The 20,670-nt window shown below is 44.3% G+C and overlaps 1 protein-coding gene and 1 pseudogene across 3 annotated transcripts; one reads left to right on the forward strand and one right to left on the reverse strand.

Moving 5' to 3' along the window:
- Window positions 1–310: 310 nt before the first annotated feature.
- Cdc25c (cell division cycle 25C) lies at window positions 311–18,882 on the reverse strand. 3 transcript variants are annotated; one of them, NM_009860.3, is made up of 15 exons: window positions 18,632–18,851; window positions 18,432–18,529; window positions 18,056–18,281; window positions 16,835–16,929; window positions 16,233–16,278; window positions 14,928–14,961; window positions 14,542–14,631; window positions 12,189–12,287; window positions 11,256–11,381; window positions 7,646–7,747; window positions 5,534–5,596; window positions 2,689–2,787; window positions 2,037–2,170; window positions 895–1,006; window positions 311–711 (listed from the first exon to the last, which is right to left on the reverse strand). In NM_009860.3, the coding sequence occupies exons 3-15, from the start codon at window positions 18,244–18,246 to the stop codon at window positions 559–561; spliced, it is 1,344 nt and encodes a 447-aa protein (NP_033990.2). In that variant the 5' UTR covers window positions 18,247–18,281; window positions 18,432–18,529; window positions 18,632–18,851; the 3' UTR covers window positions 311–558. The 3 variants fall into 3 exon arrangements, with proteins under 3 accessions (NP_033990.2, XP_006525614.1, XP_011245121.1); XM_006525551.3 differs by lacking the exons at window positions 11,256–11,381; window positions 12,189–12,287 and having other exon boundaries at window positions 18,632–18,882; XM_011246819.1 differs by lacking the exons at window positions 14,542–14,631; window positions 14,928–14,961; window positions 16,233–16,278; ... (2 more) ...; window positions 18,432–18,529; window positions 18,632–18,851 and having other exon boundaries at window positions 11,256–11,393; window positions 12,189–12,278.
- On the forward strand, window positions 4,686–5,332 carry Gm3550 (predicted gene 3550; annotated as a pseudogene).
- Window positions 18,883–20,670: the final 1,788 nt, after the last annotated feature.

Raw genomic sequence — 20,670 nt, forward strand, 5'->3', positions numbered from 1 at the left:
CTCAAGACAATTCTCCTTATGCAGATCCTCCAGGAAGAGCCTGGGTTCCAAGTCACTTCGATTTTACTTTCCCATTTGAGTAAAGAGGCTGAGAAAGGGAAGAAAATACATAGAGGGTAAGCCATGTTCTCAGAAAACCAGAAGCCTGTGCAGAGCTGCTGCTTGTGGCAAGATATGGGAGACTGGGGCTAGAACTCTGAACTCTCAAACACAATGCTCATCATCTAGAACAGCCAGCAGCTCACGGAAACCACGCCCAGCCTCAGGAGGGGCACTTCATCAGCACGACAGGCTTAGAGACATCTAGAGGTTTTGGTTTAATGGGTTTTGTTTTATTTTGTTTGTTTTGTTTTTGAGACAAGGTCACATGTAGACCAGGCTGGCCTCAAACTCAAAGATCCTCCTGCCTTTGCCTCCTTAGTGCTAGGACGAAAGGCATTTATTTACAGCCTGCCTGGCTCTGCCCATGTTTGCAGACATAATCACGGGATTAGCGACATGGAAGATGACTCCTTCTGTCCAGGGTCTGTAGTGTCTTCACTGCCACCGTCATAGTCACTATTGTGGGCTCGCACCCTTCACCAGGAGGGCAATCTGTCCCTGCAGCTGCCGCTCCCCTTCCTGGGCCTTGCTCTGGCTTCGCCAGCTCAGCAGCTCAGCCTGGTGGTCCTGGTGAAGCATGGGACAGTAGCTCTGTGGGTCACACAGCTCCTGAAAGGTACGAGACAAAGGTTTCTCAGACTCCTGAGCCCTGCCTACTACAGAGAAGAGATACTGCTCCCTGGGTCTGAGAAACCCGTTTTCTCCTAGACTGCTTTACATCCCTGGAGACTATGCTAAAGCTGAGTTGGAGCACCCCTCCCACCATGTCTGAGATCTTCCACATCCTTTTACCATATACTCTGGAAAGAAATCTCTGTAGCCCCCTTTGAGGATATATAGCTCAGGGTAATATAATGCCGGATACTGGTTCAGAGCCCTGTCTTTTTCTCTCAGAGAACGGCACCTGTAAAGAAAACACAGAGATGGGTTGGATGGAGGAAGCAAGGCCAGGACTCTATGGTCCTTCAGTGGGAGGGAGGGAAGAACACACTATGAGTAACTGCCCCGGAGGACCTCCAGTGTTGGGACGTAGCTCAGTGGTAGAGTACCATGTAGTACACAGAAGACCCAGGGTTTTGTGTTTTGTTTTGTTTTGGTGTGGTTTTGGTTTTTTCGAGACTGGGTTTCTCTGTGTAGCCCTGGCTGTCCTAGAACTCACTCTGTAGACCAGGCTGGCCTTGAACTCAGAAATCTGACTGCCTCTGCCTCCCAAGTGCTGAGACTAAAGGCGTGCGCCACCACCACCTGGCAGAAGACCCAGGTTTAATCCACAGCCACCCCCACCCCAATACACACAGGCTCTCACCATGTTTACCAACCAAGGTCCAGTGACACTCTTCCCTTTCCTCTATTGAAGCTTCATCCCCAAATCCCTTTGTGTGTGTGTGTGTGTGTTTTACATGGGTTTTTCATTGTTTTGTTTTGTTTTGTTTTGTTTTTGAAACAGGGTCTCACTATGTAGACCAGGCTGGTCTCAAACTCAGTTATCTATCTGCCTCTGACTCCTAAGGGCTGGGATTATCGGCATGGACCACCATGTCTGGATCTTTTTTTTTTTTTTGAGACAGGATCTCTAGCTCAGACTGATTTAGAACCTTAAATTTCTGATCTTCCTGCTTGTGTATCCCTGACACACCACGACTCCCTTACTTTTCTGTGTTGGGATCATAGGGATGTATAATTACGCCCAGCTTTATGCAATATTGGGGATCAAGCCCAAGGACTAAATATTCTAGGCAAGTACTCTGCCAGCGGAGTTACATTGCCAATGCCCAATTCTTTTGAACTGTAAGAACACCTTCCTTCGATCACCCTAATGCTCATGGAACTGCAGTGGCAGGCATTCATTTAGGTTCATCTCTGTCCAAACAGGTGTGCCACGTCTCACTCAAGATCCGTTTCCATCCCCGGCTTCAACTCATGCAGACACTCACATTCGAGGGCCTCTCTCGGAGGAGAATTCACAGAGGAACACAATGATGACTCTTTTCTGGATATCCAGAGGAACAACAGGCTTCCTCAGAAAGAACTCATGCAGTTCCTTCTGACTGTGCAGGTTTAAGGCTCCCTGCAGAGAAGAATGTTAGCAAGTATTCCTCAAGGGCTTGTGTACAGTCAGTACTCGGGAATGACTGGTATACTTTTCTGGGACATTGAGGCCAGAAAAACCAAGCAACAAGGAGTTCCGGGGTGGGAACCTAAGCCTCCCTCTGTATCTACTCCAGGGCTTGGCACAGACTTTGCTATGTAGCTGCTCAATAAATATTCACAGAACTGAGCCACCCAGGGTACGGGATAAACTATGAGAACTGTCTGTGAACATTAAATGGTTGCAAAGTGCTACCTGGTTCCCGGATGGTTTTTAGGGTTCCTAGGCTCGCACAGGAAGGAGGGAGACCGTCAAGGAGGGAAAGGGACTGCTCAAGGTACACAGGGTTACAGTGGGAATAAGGACTTCCTTTGATGGGATCCAAATGTATCATCTCTGGCCTAGCGCTGGAGCTCACAGGACCCTTTGCCCACACTCTTCTCAGTAAAAGCGAATCCGCAGCCTCTCCTTTCCCAGTGCTCACGATGTAATCTCACCAGGATGTGGCCTCCCAGGTACTCATACGGATAGCGGCAATCAATGATATAAAACCTCTCGATCACACTCTGGAACTTTCCAGACAGCAAAGCAGCCACCTGCACACAAAGAATGATTAAATATCCCGATCGATCACTGTTGCTCTGAGAGAGGAGCCACACAGCTCCTTTCTGCATATTCCCATTATTGTACTATATGCAGAACCTCCAAGTGTAGCCTGTATTTGCAACACGGCACATGGATGAAGCCTAATCCCACATACGAGTGTGAGATGAAGATGGCCTGTGTAGAGGGAGGACCCAAATGGCTGATACCGAGGTTATCTATCCAGAGGAAGGCATGACCAACGAGGCAGCTAAGGAGTAGAGCAGTAGCAGAAGTATTAGTGGTTAAACAACCCAATGTAAGAGGACATCCCGAAGAATAAACTGGTCCAGCCTTTCTATAGAGAACTTTGTAAATACATACAAAATACATGGAATTATACTTGAAATCTTTGTTTTGTGAGATAAAGTCTTAAGTAGCCCAGGCTGACCTCAAACTCACTATGTACCAGAGGATAGCTCCGAACTCTTGATCCTCCCGGCCCTAACTCCTAACTGCTGGGATTATAAGCATGTACCACTATCCCCAATTTCTTCTAACACCTTAAGTAAAAGCACACAAATTGATAATTATCTTAGCATTGTCTAGGATTCTGAAATATTACAAACAACTCAAACATCCATTAAGGGGGATTTAGTTAAACAAATTGTATATTCTGGTATAACAGATTACACAGCCATTAAAATAACATAGATTTTTGTCTGTTTGCTTTTTGTTTTTTGAGACAGGATTTCTATGTGTAGCTCTGGTTGTCTGGTTCTGTTCCATAGACCATGCTGGCCTCAAACTCACAGAATCTGCCATCCTCTGTCTCCCAAGAACTGGAATTAGAGGTATGTGCCGCCACCACCACCTGACCTTTTTTTTTTTTTCTTTTTTTTTCTTAACACTCGGTCTTACTATGCAGCCCTGGCTGGCCTCACTTTGGCTTCTTACAATGATCTCACCAAATTAACTGCAACACTCCAAGTTCCCCGTTACTCTATTCTTTATAAACTGGGTAGGTGGATCTCTATAATCACGGCCAGTCTGGTCTACACTGTAAGTTCCAGGCCAGATCCTGTCTGAAAGAGGAATGTAGGAGGCTGGAGTACCTTAGGTGGTACAGTGCATACACTAAGCCTGTTTCCTCTACCCTGCAACACTGCCAGCTCTCCTTATACCAGGTGTGGTGGGACCTGCTTGTAATCCCAGCACTCAGGAAGTCCAGGCAAAAGGCTCAGAAATCTGAGGTCATTAGTCATCTCATCTCAAATACATAGTGATTTACAACCAGTCAAGATAAAGGAGAATCAGACACTGTCTCAAGAGAGTCATCTTGTGTGTGTGTGTGTGTGTGTGTGTATGTGAGAGAGAGAGAGAGAGAGAGAGAGAGAGAGAGAGAATTAATCATGGCTGCTTTAAGACCCCAACTGAGTGATTTTTTTTTCTTCTTTTTATGTTTTCCTTCTCTTCTCTACTTTATAATAATACATCATTTGTCTAACTAAAAAAAAAAATTTAAAGGCTTATTTATTTTATGTATATGAGTGCTCTATCTGCATGTACACCTGCATGTCAGAGGAAGACATCAGATCCCATTACAGATGGTTATGAGCCACCATGGGGTTGCTGGGAACTGAACTCAGGACCTCTGGACAAGCATCCGGTGCTTTTAACTGCTTATCCATCTCTTCAGCCCCTTAAGTAAAAAATTTAAAAAGACAGAAATTAGAGCTGAGCAGTGGTGGCACACACCTTTAAGCCCAGTATTTGGGAGGCAGAGGCAGGCAGATCTTTGAGATCAAGACCAGCTTGGTCTACAGAGTGAGTTCCAGGACAGCCAGGGCTACACAGAGAAACCCTGTCTCAAAAAAGAAAAAAGAAAAAGAAAAGTAAAGATACAAAGGAGCTCTTCCGGTCTCAGGCGCTGCGGGGGCCGCGGGTTACCGTGCAGACATGGCCAAGTCCAAGAACCACACCACACACAACCAGTCCCGCAAATGGCACAGAAATGGCATCAAGAAACCCCGGTCGCAAAGATACGAATCTCTTAAGGGGGTTGACCCCAAGTTTCTGAGGAACATGCGCTTTGCCAAGAAGCACAACAAGAAAGGCCTGGAGAAGATGCAGGCCAGCAATGCAAAGGCAGTGAGTGTGCACGCAGAGGCCATCAAGGCCCTGGTGAAGCCTCAGGCCATCAAGCCCAAGATGCCAAAAGGCCCCAAACTCAAGCGGCTGGCTTTTATCGCTCACCCTAAGCTTGGGAAGCGGATTCGAAGCTACATGGCCAAGGGTCAGAGGCTCTGCCAACCGAAGCCCAAGGTCCAAACCAAGGCAGGGGCCAAAGCTCCAGCTAAGGCCCAGGCTTCAACTCCAGCCCAGGCTCCCAAAGGTGCTCAGGCCCCCAAAGGTGCCCAGGCCCCTGTGAAGGCCCCATAGAAAAGGCTCCTGCCAGTGTAAAGACAGACGGGCTGCTGTGACACACCTCCCCGCACACTATTTGCAGATGACCAGTGTCCTATGCTGTTCTTACAAATAAACTCAGGCAAGATCTGTAAAAAAAAAAAAAAAAAAAAAAAAAAAAAAAAAAAAAAAAGATACAAAGGAAACCTTCAATACAGCTTCAGCCCAGTAAGAGCCCATGAGAGTGGACAGAGGGACAGAGTGAAAGACATACAGACTGAAGTGGGTGTTGGGAGCACAGGCCAGCGGCTGATAATATGATCTAACCAGTGGCCATCTCCAGATTGTACTTACTGTGTCTGGGCTGATATACTTCAGATCCGGGTGTTTCCCTGGCACCGTTGGCAGCACACACACCTGGAAAGACCCGAGAACTGAAATAACAGCAGGAATTCCCCCCCATAGCATCCCAACAAACCCTCCCATATGGTCCTTTCCAAGCGACTATCCCACAAGAAGGGATTGGTAGAGAAATTATGAGTAGCCAAAAAGTTAACTAACTAATAAACAGCTATTGAAAATGATGAAATAAGGGTCTGCGGAGATAGCGCAGTGGTTAAGAATACTTAGTTGTTCTTCCAGAGGACCTGGGTTCAGATACCACACACAGGTGGTGGGTCAAAACTATCTCTAGCTCTAGTGCCAGTAGATTTGACACCCTCTTGTGGCCTCTGACGACACTGCACAGATGTGTACAGACATACATGCAAGCACAACATCCATACACATAAAATAAAAATATTTTGTTGTTGGTTTTTGAGAGTAAAAAAAAAAAAACTATGAAACTTTGGCTGTCTTGGAACTCACACTGTAGACCAGCCTGACCTTGAATTCACAGAGATCTGCCTGCCTCTGCCTCCTGAGTGTTTGTATTAAAGGCAAGGCTAAATCTTTTCTTATTTCTTTAATGATGAAATGGGGGGCTAGAGACCTTGCACAGTGGTTAAGAGCACTTGCTGCTTTTCCGAAGGACCAATGTCCACTTCCCAGCAACCACATTATGGCTCACTTGCCCATACATATATTCAGGGAAAATACATACAAATATAAAATAGGGCTGGAGAAATGGCTCATAACCATCTAAATGGGATCTGATTCCCTCTTCCGTTATGCACAATGACAGATCACTCAAATATGCGTATATGTGTGTATATATGTATATAAATATTTTAAAAAAAAGAAAAAGGCTTAAAAAATAAAAATAAACAAGACTTTTTACTATTGGTGTTAATGATAACATGGGGCCGGGTAAACTGCTCAGTTGGTGAAATCATGTAATTATGAGGAGCTACGTTTGGTAGGATGGCATGCATTTGTAATCCCAGAGCTGAGAAGCATGGGCACAAAGATCCTTGGGGCTTGCTGGCCAGCCAGACTTGTTTATCTGCAAGTCCTAGGTGCCAGTGAGCCCCTGTCTCAAAACACAAGGTGACAGCTCCTGAGGACACTGTCCAAGGCTGACCTATGGCTTTCACAGGTATATACACACTAAAGCACACACAGCACCCCGTACACCCCAAACCAGAAGATAAAATGTGCAAGCACATCAAAATACATCCATAATCCCGGTAGTCAGGAGGATTCTGAGCTACAATATACTATCTGTAAAAAAACAGAACCACGGGGCTGGTGAGATGGCTCAGTGGGTAAGAGCACCCGACTGCTCTTCCAAAGGTCCGGAGTTCAAATCCCAGCAACCACATGGTGGCTCACAACCACCCGTAATGAGATCTGACTCCCTCTTCTGGAGTGTCTGAAGACAGCTACAGTGTACTTACATATAATAAATAAATAAAAATTTAAAAAACAAACAAACAAACAAACAAACAAAAAAACCAGAACCACAGAGGCACGTGCCAGCAAGCCTGAAAACTTGAGTTCAATGCCCAGGACCCACATAGTGAGTGGAGAAAGCCGACTCCCTCAAGCGTTGCTTCTCTGTTATGATACGAACACACACACATCCTCATGCACACATACACTTACTCTAAAAAACAAACACACTCTATCACCGTATCTCGTCCTAGCGAGACGATACAAAGCAACAGAGAAACACAAAACCTCAACAGACCCACAGTGGGGTAAGAGGATTTGTTGTTGTTGCCGTGGTGTGTGTGTGTGTGTGTGTGTGTGTGTGTGTGTGTGTGTGTGTGTGTGTGAAGCATACAAAACTCACTTGTTTGTATTTGTGTAGAAAAGTCTAGAAATAAATATAAAAAATATTTTTTCTGGTTGATAAGGTTTGGGATAAATGTTATCACTTTCTACCAAGTTTTTGTATTAACCAACACACACACACACACACACACACACACACACACACACACACAAAAGGGGGAAGGAAAGGAGGAAGAGAGGAGAAGGAGAGGGAGAGGAGAGGGGAAGAGTATATCCAGCCAAATGCACCTTTGAGAAATCACCAATCAGAAGCTCTGAGCCAGACTCTTCCTCCTCCATCTGAATGGCGTTCATGTCACAGAGTGGGACCATCTTCCTTAGACTTAAGCCCTGAAAAGACAAACTCCCACTACTTCCAGTTCTCATGTTAAAGATGTAAAGACCTGGACTGGCAAGATGACTCGGTAAATAAGGTACTAGCTGGGTCCTGGCGACCTGAGTTCAATTCCCAGAACCTATATAAATGTGGAAGGGAAAACCGGTTCCTAAAACTGTTCTCTGAGCTCCACATACATGTCACATGCCCCCCCCCACACACACAAAATTAAATACATACACATATAAATAAGACAAAAGTCTAAAGAAGTTTTAAGTAAATATAATTTTTTTAAGCTGTGGAGAAACTGGGACTTTTGTGCATTGATGGTGGGAATGTAAAATGATATACTGCAATAGGCAGTTCCTAAAACTTAAATATAAAACTGTCATATCTGAACATTATATAGACTGGGGTAGAGCTCATGGGCTCAGCAGTCACCTAATATTCACTAGATCCCGAGTTCAACTCCAACACTGAAAACAGTTTCAAGACACGTCACAGACTTGGCATGCTGGTACACACTTGCAATTCCAGCACTTAGAGTTAGAATACTAAGGCCAGTCAGGGCTACATACTAAGACTCTGCCTTAAAAACAACAATAACACTCAACACTCCAAAGATATGTACTTTTCTCTCCCTCCCAAGCCCATGCCAGGGATTGAACTCAGGACCTCCTGTACAAACATATTCTCTTTGTATGTGTGAGGGCTGCTGTGGGTCAGAAGTCAACCCTGGTGTCATTTCTCAGGAGTCATCCACCTGGTTATTTGCAACAGGGTCTCCAAATGAAATCTGGGCCCTGCTGAGTAGACAAGCCTGGCCAGCCTCCCGGGGTTGCCTCCTTAGCACTGGGATTGTAAGTGTTACCACATCTGGTGCTGAGGCTGGAGGTGGGTTCCCATGCACACAGTAAGTACTTTACCAGTTAAACCGTAGCTCCAGGCCCAAACTGAACTATCTTTTTAGCCCAAGGAATCTTCTCTCAATTATGACTGTCCTTAGCTGTAGTAATACAGCAATACTAGTATCATGCTTATTGAATGTTGCTACTACTTACATCAGTTATTATTGATATAATAGAGTTGGGTTGGAAAGATGACTCAGTGGTTAAAAAACACTTGCTGCTCTTTCAGAGGACCAGAGTTGGGTTCCTAACAATCACATCTGACACAACCTTCTGGCCTACACAGATATTTACATAAGCATATAAATAAAAATAAGATAAACCTTTAAAGAATAATAAAGCATGTGGAACATTATAAGTTGCTTTCTAAGTTTTTGTTTTTCTTGTTTCTTTTTTTAGGGGGCTGTGGGGAGAAGAGAAGGTTTCACCATGTATCCCTCCCTGGCTGGGCTGGAACTCACTATGTAGACCAGACCAGACTCCAGCTCATTCTGCCTCTACTTCCCAAATGCTGATATTAAAGGCATGTGCCGTCACTCCCCGCAAAAAACTTTTCTATTTTAATTGAGGTATATTTCACAAACAAAAAATGTAAACCTTCAAGATCTATAATAAAAATTAAACAAACACTTCATCAAACACTGCTTCCCTGTGTTTGCATACATACCACACACAGACACACACACACACAGAGAGAGAGAGAGAGAGAGAGAGGAGGCTGGAGGCTGGCCTTGAACTTGGACTCTCTTGCCTCAGCTTCCCGAGTGCTGGAGTTATACAAACTGCTTTTAATACTTTATCATATGAACAGCAATTCTATGAAAGGTTCATCATGTTCTCCATTTTATCTATTCTTTGCATGTGTGTTCATGTATCCATGTGCATGTGTGTAGATGAGTTTTGTCCAATCACCCTCTCCTTGTTCACTAAGGCAGAGTCTGTCACCTGAACGTGCTGGCAAGGCTGTCTAGCCAGGCAGCGTGCTCCAACCTCCACCTGCTGGCTTCACCTTTCTAGAGCTGGGATTAAGGTAGACCCACCCAGCATTTATGTGGGTTCCGAGGACCCGAATTGGGGTCCCCATGCTTATGGGCTGGGCAGCTGTCTAATTTAAAAGGGAAAACTGAAGTTTGCAGTAGTCTGGCCAAGAGTCTACCACTAGTAGTGGGCAAGAACTGGAGCCCAAGTGCCCAACTCCATGACACCACATCTGCCTCTGTTGACGCAGGGCATTCCTCTGTTACCGTGGCTAACTTCAAGCTTGAGGAGACCTTAGTAGAGACCAAGTGCTAGAATTATGTGCATGAAGCACCAAAGCTGGCAAGTCACTTATTTCTAACTCTTTAAAGTTGCCATAAGGCGTGAGTTGTGCGGCTAGTGCAGTGCTCCCCACCCCCCACCCTGCCTTTTGTGCTCCTCTCACGTCTCCACCAGTCAGCCTGGTGCCCTTCACAACTTACTCCATTTAAACTAATGCATTTAAAGCCATCTTTGTCCACCATATTTTCAAACAAACAAAGCCGACTTAGAAGTGCCAAACACCTCAGAGACTATCTCTGGTGTCCTGTGATGTGGGAAGTGCCTTGGAAGACACCTGCTAGGTTATTCCAGCCACTGCTTTGATAGTGTCTAAAATTACTGACCAAAACTTTTCATTCAGTAATAGAATGCTCTTCATGGTGATGAGACACTGTCTGTCGGGTATCTCTTAGAGTCTAAAGAATTTCTTTTCTTTCTTTTTTCTTTTTTTTTTTTTAAGAAAAAAAAATTTTTTTTTTGGACTCAAACCATGGTCCTCTGAAAGAGCCTCCAGGGCTCTTTACTGCAGAGCCATCTCTCCAGCCCTATTGTCCTTGTTGAGACCAGGTCTCATTATGTACTCAAGGTTGGCCTTTAACTCACAACCCTCTGCCTCTACCTACAAAGTAATGGAATTACAGGTATGCATCACCACTGAGACTCTGTCTTTTGTTTTGTTTTGTCACAGCCCTAGTACAATAGACAAACAATATCGTTTACTTAAGATCAAATGTAGACGCTCATGTCCGTAATCCTAGCACTTGGAAGGCTGAGGGAAGAGGATTTCAAAGAGTTTCAAGTCAGCTTAGGCTACTACAGTGAATTCCAGAGCTGCTTTGGCTACAAGTAATTTCCAGGTCAGCCTGGACCTCCGAGTGAGACCTGATCTTAAACAAACAAACAAACAAAGTGACAAAGAAAACTTGGTACGGTAGCACAGGATGCCACACCTATAGTCCTAGTATTCAGGAGGTTAAGATAGGAAGGTTGCCAGTTCAAAGCCACTCTGGGCTAAACAGCAATGTCAACAACTACTTAATGAGACCCTGTTTTTTTTTAAGAAAATAGAAAACAAAAACAATGACAAACATCCAAAAGCTCCTGAGATGATTCATCTTGTGAGGCCTGATGACAGAGTTCGATGCTTGGACCCACAAGGTAGGAGAGAACTAACTTTCACTAACTGTCCTCTGGCCACCACATATATGCCACGCATGTGCATGCACACGCAGAAACGTAGACACCATAGACACACGCACGGAGTAAGTAAACTGCAAAACAAAGGTGGAAAGTGAAAAGTAACATGACACTGAACCTTGGCGTCCTGGTCTCCCAGGGAACACTCCATTGGGTCTTCTGAAATCCTTTCTTGGTCTTCTAGCTTTACATTTTGACTCAGCTTAGGAACCGTAGTAATGGGACTGCCCAGATGCTTCATTTCCTGTCAAGTATACTGACAAGATTAAAACCTATTTAGGGCTGACTATGAAAGCATATGTCTATGATCCCACAAATCAAGGGGCTGAAGCAAAAGAATCCGGAGTCTGAGGCAAGCCTTAGCTGCCTACTCAAATGCTAACTCAACAAAAGAAAAAAACAAATTAAAATCTAAATTAATAGAAAAAAACAAGAAATCCTTACCTTATTCGGAACATATACATCATGTTAGCAACAATATAAATGTAAGAGTTAAACTGTACAACCCTTAAAAGAAGCTGCATGTAGTGGCAGAAACCTACAGGACTCAGGAGACGGAGGAGGAGGAGGAAGAAGAGGAGGAGGTGGAGGAGGAAGAGGAGGAAGAGGAAGAGGAAGAAGAGAGCCTGAGTGAAGGAGTTCAAGGCTGCCCTGAGCAGCACAGTAAAACTTCATTTCAAAAATGAGAAAAGAAATGGACACTGTGCCCCGTGGCACATCGTTGTTGACCTAGCACCTAGATTGGGACAGCAGGATTGTTGTGGGCTTGAGGGCAGCTTGGAATGTAATAGCCTGAAACCTTGTCTCAAATCCCCAAAAAGAAAGGAAGAGAAAAGAAGAGGAAACCAAAGGCTAAGAAGAATTCTCACCCCGCAGTTTAAACAACCCAAACTATCTGAAGGCACATAGCTCCTCATGTTGGCGGTTACTATTCCCACCCTCTTCTCAGCTACGGCGGTGGCTTATTGAAAGTCAACGACCAGGAGTCCATGGCTGTTGTCCTGTCGCCCAAGATACTTCAGCCACCACTTGATCATAGTCAGTAACTCACCAGCTCACACAGAGGAGAAGTCAGAGGACCTCCAGGCATTTTTCGAAACCTTGGGGTCCTAGGTGCCTCCCATTCCAATGCCTTTAAACTGGTGTTTATCTGCACAAGAAGGACCCGCGTCAATCAGCTGGAGGGAGAGAAGCAGGAACGCTGCCTGCCAAAAATATCACGTCTGATCAAACTATGAATAACTCTCCTGAAACACAGAAACGTAATCACTAAATCATATCTGAAGATACAGATAATGCTGTGGATTTGATGTCTGACACACAGATTTGCTTTGGAGGATTTTATCATCATAAGCAAAAGGACAGGGGATGAAAGAAAGCTTGCTTGGGAAGGGATCTGCAATTTTATTTGTAGGTATTTATTATTTTTAAAGTGTATTTAATTTATGTATATGAGTGTTTTGTCTGCATAGATATGTGTGTTACACGTGCCCCTGGTACCTGCAGAGGCCAGAAGGCACTCGATCCCCTGGAACTGGACTTACAGATGAGATGGGTGTGGAGCTGCCATGTGGGTGTTGGCAACTCTGGAAAAGCAGTAAGTGCTTTTAACCACTGAACCACCTCTGTAGTCCTGGACTGTGAGATTTTAAAGAGTGATTTACAAGGGGAGATTAAAACGGCAATAATAGGAATAGAAAGATGACTCAGCTAGCAAAGGTACTCAGCGCAAGGCCTGACAATTTGTGTTCGAGCCCTGGAACTGAGGCGGCCTAAGAAACAGAAGGAACAAACTGACTTCTATAAGTTGTCCTTTGACCTCTACGGGCACATGAGCACACAAACACACACACAGATACACAGACACAGACACAGACACAGACACACATACACACATAATAAATAAATACAGAAAAAAAAATTAAGGGGCAGAGGTAGTAGTAATTTTCAAAAGATGATTATAAACACCTAAAACCAGGCATATCTTCTCTAGTATAAGGAAAGAATAAAAGCATAGTGGGGACTAGAGATAGGGCTCCGTGGTTAAGAGCACTTAGAGAGGACTCAGGTTCAATTCTCAGCACCCACATGGTGGCCAAGAACCACCTGCAACTCCAGTTGCAGAAAATCTAACCACCCTTCCAGCTCTGTGGGCACTGCACTAATGTGGTGCACACACACACACACACAGGCAAAACACTCACGCCCATAAAATAAAAACAAATGAATCTGAAAGAAAAGAGACTAGAATAGCCACTTTAGCATGTACACCGATCTAGCTGAAGGGATGGAAGACACAGAAGACGGCTAGAAAAGCAGTGTAGATGGACGGATTAAAGAATCATCGTAGTAAGTGGTCAGTAAGGCTTATATAAAAAGGACCATAGTGTCCTCAAGAGTTTATCTAAGGAGAAATCAGAAAAAATTAATATGAGCCTGCTAGTAGTGCACAGTTAATCCCACCTAAGAGACTGACATGGGACCTCAAGTTCAAGGTCATAACTTAATGAAATTCTGTCTCAAAGAAAAAAAAAGGCCAAAGGAGGCCAGACACTGAATGTAATTGTCCAGTGACAGAGTGTTTGCTCAGGATACCTGAGGCCTTTCATGCAATCCCTAATACCGAAAGAATGAAAGACGAAAGTTTAGCCTACTGGTGCAGGTCTGTAATCCTAGCTACTTGGAAAGCCTGCATAACTGGACCCTGTATTTTTTTTCTTTAATTTATTTATTGTTACTTAATGTAAATTGGTGTTTTGCCCGCAAGTATGTCTATGTGAGGTTGTGAATTATAGACAGTTTTGAGTTCCCATGTGGTTGCTGGGAATTGAACCCAGGTCTTCTAGAAGAGCAGCCAGTGCTCTTAACCGCTGTGCCATCTCTCCAGTCCCATGGACTCTATCTTAAAAACAGCACACAAAAAGTGAGCTGTAGGCTGCTGCTTGCCTGGCATGCACTAGGGCTGTATACTGCTCCATCCTCAGGAATCCAAGACAAGGCAGGGGTATAGCTCAATGACATGAAAGAGCTGTTTGAACAATGACTACACCCAATCCTTAGCAATAAAAGTGCAAAAAAAAAAAAAAAAAAAAAAAAAAAAAACCCACAAAGAATTTATGAACAAATTATGTTATGTATGTTCTTACAAAGTAAAATTATTTAGGGCTAGCGTTCAGTGGTAAACAGTGCTTGCTGGGAAAGAAGCCTAAAGTCCTGAATTCCAGCCCTGGACCCATGTGAAAAGGCAAAAACTGACTTCCAGCAGTCCATTACAGGAACCTACACTCACACACTGTTTGTGATGCTCTCCAAACAGTTATTTTCAGGATAGCAGCAGCAACTTGAGATCTAAACCAACAAACTGAACAGAGCTGACAGTTCCCAGTTTAGGAAGTAACACTCACATTTTCTTTATGTGCAGATGTGCTACGCTTTGCAATCTTCTTTCTGTGGCCATGATTCATAGCATTCGGAGTACTACAAAGAAGCTGTACCTAAAAGACAGACATGTCTACAGAAAGCATCCAACAGCTACAGCCACACGGCTGTGTGGAACCCTCTGCCATCCACCTGAGAGACAAACCAAAGTCAGGAAGGAAAATCTAGGCTTGGTGGCACATGGCTTCCGTCTCAGTGTTCAACGGCTGCACCAGCCCAGGTAGCTAAACACAGTTAAGAGGCCCTCTCTTAACAGAAAGACAAAGAGAAAGGAAGAGAGGGATGGAGGGAGGGAGGAAAGGAGGGAGGGAGCAGAGGAGGGAGGGAGGGAAAGGGATGGAGGTCTACTTACTGGGATACCTTTCATAAGGTCCTGGTGAAAATCCCTGAAGAGTAAACAAAAACAAGCACTAATCAGCTAATCCCCATACTCAGTTTGGTTCTTCAGTGGTTGGGGCACCCCAGTTTCTTCTGTTCAAGGGGCCCTAGTCTTTGCGATTCTATGTATCTTCTAACAATATTCAGGGTACTAGATATCCAAGACTTAGTGGTGTCCTGGGGGGAAGGCCCTCAATTCACTAGCATAACTATACAAGATAAACATGCACCAAATGGGAGTTTGTCTTCTGTTCAAATTTTAGTGCTAGGGATGGAACCTAGAGCCTTGTACAAGCCAGGTAAACATTCTACCACCAAAGGGCACCCCCCACTCCTGGCTTACTTTTTTTTTTTTTTTTAATTTCTTCTTCCCTCTCAAATTTCTACCTAGTGTGTACAAAATAGGCTATTTAAGGTTTGAAAGAGTTGCATTCAAATCAGTTTTTACTCTCTGTATACCCACTAGCTAACTATTTTAGAATCTCCAGGAGAGACTCCACAGTGGTTGTAACAACAAACAAAATGTTTCGTATGAGCTAGATACATGTTTTGTTTTTCTTCTTTTTTTTTGGGGGGAGGGGGGGTAGGGTGGGGATAGAGGTGGGAGGTGGTATTAAGATAGGGTCTCACACAGCCCAGGCTGGCCTCAGGCTTTTTATGTACCTAAGGCTGGCCTTGACCTTCTGACTCTCATGCCTCTCCCATCTGAGTCCTGAGATTACAAATGTAAACCATGTTACCTGGGTCTGTTTGGAGTATGTTTTTATTTTTGGTTTGGGTGGTGTTTTGTTTTGTTTGAGACAATGTCTCATATAGGCCAGCCTCTCATTTTTATCTAATCTTTGCAATAGCTGTTCTTAATAAGCACTTTTGTTACCTCATATGAATAAAGAAAATACAATCCAATGAATTAAGAAGCTGTGGGTCCCAGCTAGTGAAGTTGTCACCAGAACCCAGACAGTCTCATTTCCCACCCTGCATCCTTAGCCACTAAAATACAGGACTTCTCACGTGCAAAGAGAAGCCCTACCGTGAGTGCAGGGCACCATTTCTTTTCATGTAAAAACAAGGTATTTCCGTGTATGCTGAGTGAAAATAGCCTGGATTTCACAACACTATTTAGAACTGGAAAGCTTAAAAGCTGTCAAGTCAGAATCTTTGAAACCCACTAATGTCCAAAGTAAAATACTTGAGCGTGTACAGAGTCTACATAGGATAACATCCCTGTGATTCATACAGCAAGGCTACAGCATACAGACCATTCAACAGCAAAACTTACTTGCCAGTTAACTGTCTATCCAGAGGTCCAGATGAATCCAAGGAACCTGCAATCAGATATGAAGAATCAGAGGCTGGAGATATAGCTTACTTGGTAGTAGTTTGCCCAGCATGCACAAAGCCCTGGGTTTAATTTTGTAGACCAGGCTGGCCTCGAACTCAGAAATCCGCCTGCCTCTGCCTCCCGAGTGCTGGGATCAAAGGCGTGTGCCACCACACCCGGCTCATCTTCTATTTCTATCCTAGTACCATATCGTCTCTCTGAAAAGTTAGTTCTCCTTAAGTTGTAAGCCTTAGCCTTAAAGATGGAGCCATCTCTCCAGACCAAGAGATGGCTCTGCAGTTGGGTGCACTTGTTGCCCTTCCAAAAACCCCAGCATCCACATGGTAGCTGCTCTTCAATACCCAGCATGCAATGGTAGGTCACAGCAGTCTGTGATCCCAGTCCCAGAGGATCTAGTTCTTCTTCTGGCTTCTGAGGGCACCAGGCACACATGCAGGGCACATACACACACATGAATGCTCATTTATACACATAACACATTAATAAATATAAATTTTTAGGTTAAAAGTTAGGCTTTCTTTTAAAGACTATACCCCTACCATTGTCCTCAAGGTCAGCAGAAGTAGTAAGCGGAGAGGCAGACATCTCTCCACTGCTAAGATTCGAAAGGTCAAGGCAACATTTTGGGGTTCCTCTGTTGAGACATAAAAATATATCAAGATTCCCATTAGGCTGTATTACTCTTAAAAGGTAGAGTTCAGGCCTGTATTTGGGTCTCTCAATTACTATCACAAAAAACTAAACAGTGTCCAAACAAATCAGCTCAGACTGGGTTGAGAAGGAACCTCCCCCCCCAATTTTTCTCTATTTCAATAATGCGAGCCTCGTTTTCTTTTCACCAACATACTGAGATAGGATCTATTTAATGAGAATCTAAAGAGAATACTTTTAAGAATTTTTACTACATTTTATATATTGTGTGTACACATATTGGTATGTGAAGGTCAGAAGACCACTTGCAATAGACAGGGAACCTAACTCAGGCCATCAGGTTTTGTGACAGGTGCCTTTACGTCTCACTTGCCCAGTGAATAGGATCTTAACCCTCAATTGTCTATCCTGTTCACCCTGAACACATAAACTCAACTTCTCCCTGGAATTTCTACTCCTTCTCAATACTTGTTTGCTAATGAGGTGTAAAGACAGCATGACCAGAATTTAAAGTATATCACTGACACAAACACAATTAAAGTGACAACTCATATGACACACTAATAGAGTTTTTAGAATGTTTTCTAGACAGCACATTGATTCCAACATTACAGGAAAAGATTACTCCTGGTAAGAAAGAAAATTAATTTTTTTCTTCTTGTTATTTGTCTGTTTGCAATAGGGTCTCACACTATAGCCCACTAGTTGTCCTGGAATTCAACAGGAGCCCATGCTGGCCTTGAACCTGTTGATCATCCTTGTCTCAGCCTCCACCAAGTCCTATTTAGAAAAATGTTCTTTGGTTGTTTTTTACATAGAAAGGATGCCCAAGACTTAAGAGTCATAAAGTTCAAGATCATAGTTGAGACTCAAACTCTGGACCTTGAAACAGGATAACTCAGCAAACAAACTTGTTCATAAAAATCAAAGATAAGGCGTAAAAATAAAAATTAATTTACAGACAGGAGAGATGGCTCAGTGATTAAGAACTTGCTGCTCTTATAGAAGACTGCACTCGGGTTACTACCCACCCAACTCCCACTTTAGGTAGCTCACAACCACTCCCACCCCCCAAATTAACAATAAATGTTGTTTAAAAATAAATTTACCCCGACAGAATGCTTAGGTTTGCCGAGTCGTGGAGTTTGTCTTTCGGAGATTCAGGGAAATCTGAACGGATGGTAAAAGAAGTGTTTCTCTCCAAAAGTAGGTGTAATATCTTCCTTTGTTTGGACCTAAAACTGGGTGCTGAAACAAAACTTCCCTCTTCACTTGCAGGTGGGATAGGTCCTGTAGACATGACTTCAGAGTCTTCACCGAGGGAGGTGGGGCTATCTAGGAGAAGAACACTCCAGATATTCAACAACTCCAGTCTCTCCACCCTTTCCAGTGCCCGGCTGAGCCCGGGTGGAGGAGCATCCCGGTAGGATGAAGGGTTTAACCTCTTGGAATGTTACATTGCAGTTGCTCAGGGCGAAAACTTACAGACGTCAGGCAAGCTCAGGACTTCAAAGGTGGAACGAAGAGAACACTGGCTTGATCCGGACCACGCAGTTTCACACTCTTGACCAGAAGAAACCGATCTAACAAACAAGATGAGGCTATACGGATCTCGGGTCCCGAACGAACCCTGCAGGGACAATCGGGTATCCTAGATTCCGGGATGGACACAGTTCCCGGCTTACCTTAAGTTTAAAGGCCGACTTGAATTTTGTGAGATTAAAAAAACAAAAAAAAAACAAAAAAAAAACAAAAAACCTCCTGCAGGACTGGACGTAAGCGAAGACTCCACAGAATGACAAGGGATCTGAGGAACAGAAGCGATTCTTCGGGTTAAAATTGCATCTACGTGGCCCGAGGTTCAGCTTTGCTTCTTCTCTCCGGAGATGGCCTGAAGGCAAAGCCAACAGCCAGAGGTCTGACCATTCAAACCTTCCACTCTCTCAACAACCTATCACCACTCTCCTGCTAGCAGCGTCAGCCAATCATCGCACCAGAACATGACCCCGCCCCCTAACCAATCGCTATTTTCGTACCTAGTCCGCTGGGCAGCTCCGCCATACAGAGAGCCTGGTACATATTGGCTCTCCCTCTGGCCAATCGCCACATCCTTCCTTGTACTAAATTCTCTCGCCCCAAGAACCCCGGGCGATTTAAATTGAGCCCCGCTAACGTTGACTATCTTCAAGAACTGCTTTTGGATCAAGTATTCGCTTCTCCTTGCTTCTTTCTCGCGTTATTCCTCTTGAGTTTTGTTACCTTTCGGCTGGAAATGGACCACTTGCCGCTGGTGTGGCAGTGGTTGGAGCATGACCATGTTGATGATGAGCTGTCACTGGCCCATTCCAAGAGGTTTTCTGGATAGAAATTCCTTTTCAGGGAGATTAGAGGGACGGAACCTTTTGACGTATTCTTTATGACAGGAGGGTTTCATGCCTATAATCCCAGCACTTGGAAGACGGAGATAAAAGGGTCGCCGTGAGTTTGAGGACAGCCTGCACTACAGAGTGAGTTCCAGATCTGGCCGTGGGCTAGAGTGAGATCCTGCTTGAAGAAGGCGGCGAACGGGGCGGGTTTAGTGATGGTGGTGGCAGCAGCTGCGATGGTAGCGGCGGCGGCGGCGGTGGTGATGATAGGAATGGAATCCAGAGCACACAACACAAGGACTGTCGTTTAGCTGTTAGTTCCCAGTCCAAGAAATTATTTTTTAAGATTTATTTTTTAGCCAGGCGTGGTGGCACACGCCTTCAATCCCAGCACTTGGGAGGCAGAGGCAGGCGGATTTCTGAGCTCGAGGCCAGCCTACAAAGTGAGTTCCAGGACAGCCAGGACTACACAAAGAAACCCTGTCTCGAAAAACCAAAAAAAAAAAAAATTATTTTTAATTATGTATATATGTGTATGAGCATTTGTGCCAGTTGGAAGGCCAGAGGCAATCCCTTAGAACTGGAGTTACTGGCAGTTTTGAGCTGCCCAACATGGGCAATTTCTCTGCAAGAGTATGTGTTCTTAACCACTGAACCATCTCTTCAGCCCGTAAATCCAAGAAAGTCTTAGTGTTGGTATATTTTTTCCTTTGGAGAGTGGGTGTGAGTATAGATGAAGTAATTGGCCATGAGTGTGGGGTGCTGGTTGGGTGGGAACTTTTAATTGATGGACATACTAACCACTTGGAGATCTTGAAAAGATGTGGACTCTGATTCAGTAGGTCTGGGTTTGGATGTAAAATTCTACATTTGTAAGCAATTCTCAGTTGATGATGGTATCTTTGGTCCCAGGACCACACTCTTGAGTAGCAAACATTATGCTGTACTTTTTGTGTGTTTTGAGACATGGTCTCATTGTTTAGCCTAAACTTGTCTTCAGCTTAAAATCCCTCAGCCTTTTGAAGTCTGGGATTACAGAGCTATGATACTACACCCACCCAGTTTCCTGTACTTCAGAATACATCTGAATTTTTCTTTTTAATATTTTATTTGTATTTCATGTGCATTCATGTTTTACCTGCATGAATGTCTGTGTGAAGGTGTGGGATCCCTTCAAACTGGAGTTACACACAGTTATGAGCTGCCATGTGAATGCTGGAAATTGATCCCAGGCCCTTGGGAACAGCAGCCAGTGCATTCAACCATTCAGCCAGCCAGCCAGCCAGCCTCCCTCCCTCCCTCCCTCCCTCCCTCCCTTGGCTAGTTGAGGCAGGGTCTTGTTATATAGCCTTAGCCTC

Source organism: Mus musculus, chromosome 18, assembly GCF_000001635.26.
Source record: "Mus musculus strain C57BL/6J chromosome 18, GRCm38.p6 C57BL/6J".
Lineage (NCBI taxonomy): Eukaryota > Metazoa > Chordata > Mammalia > Rodentia > Muridae > Mus > Mus musculus.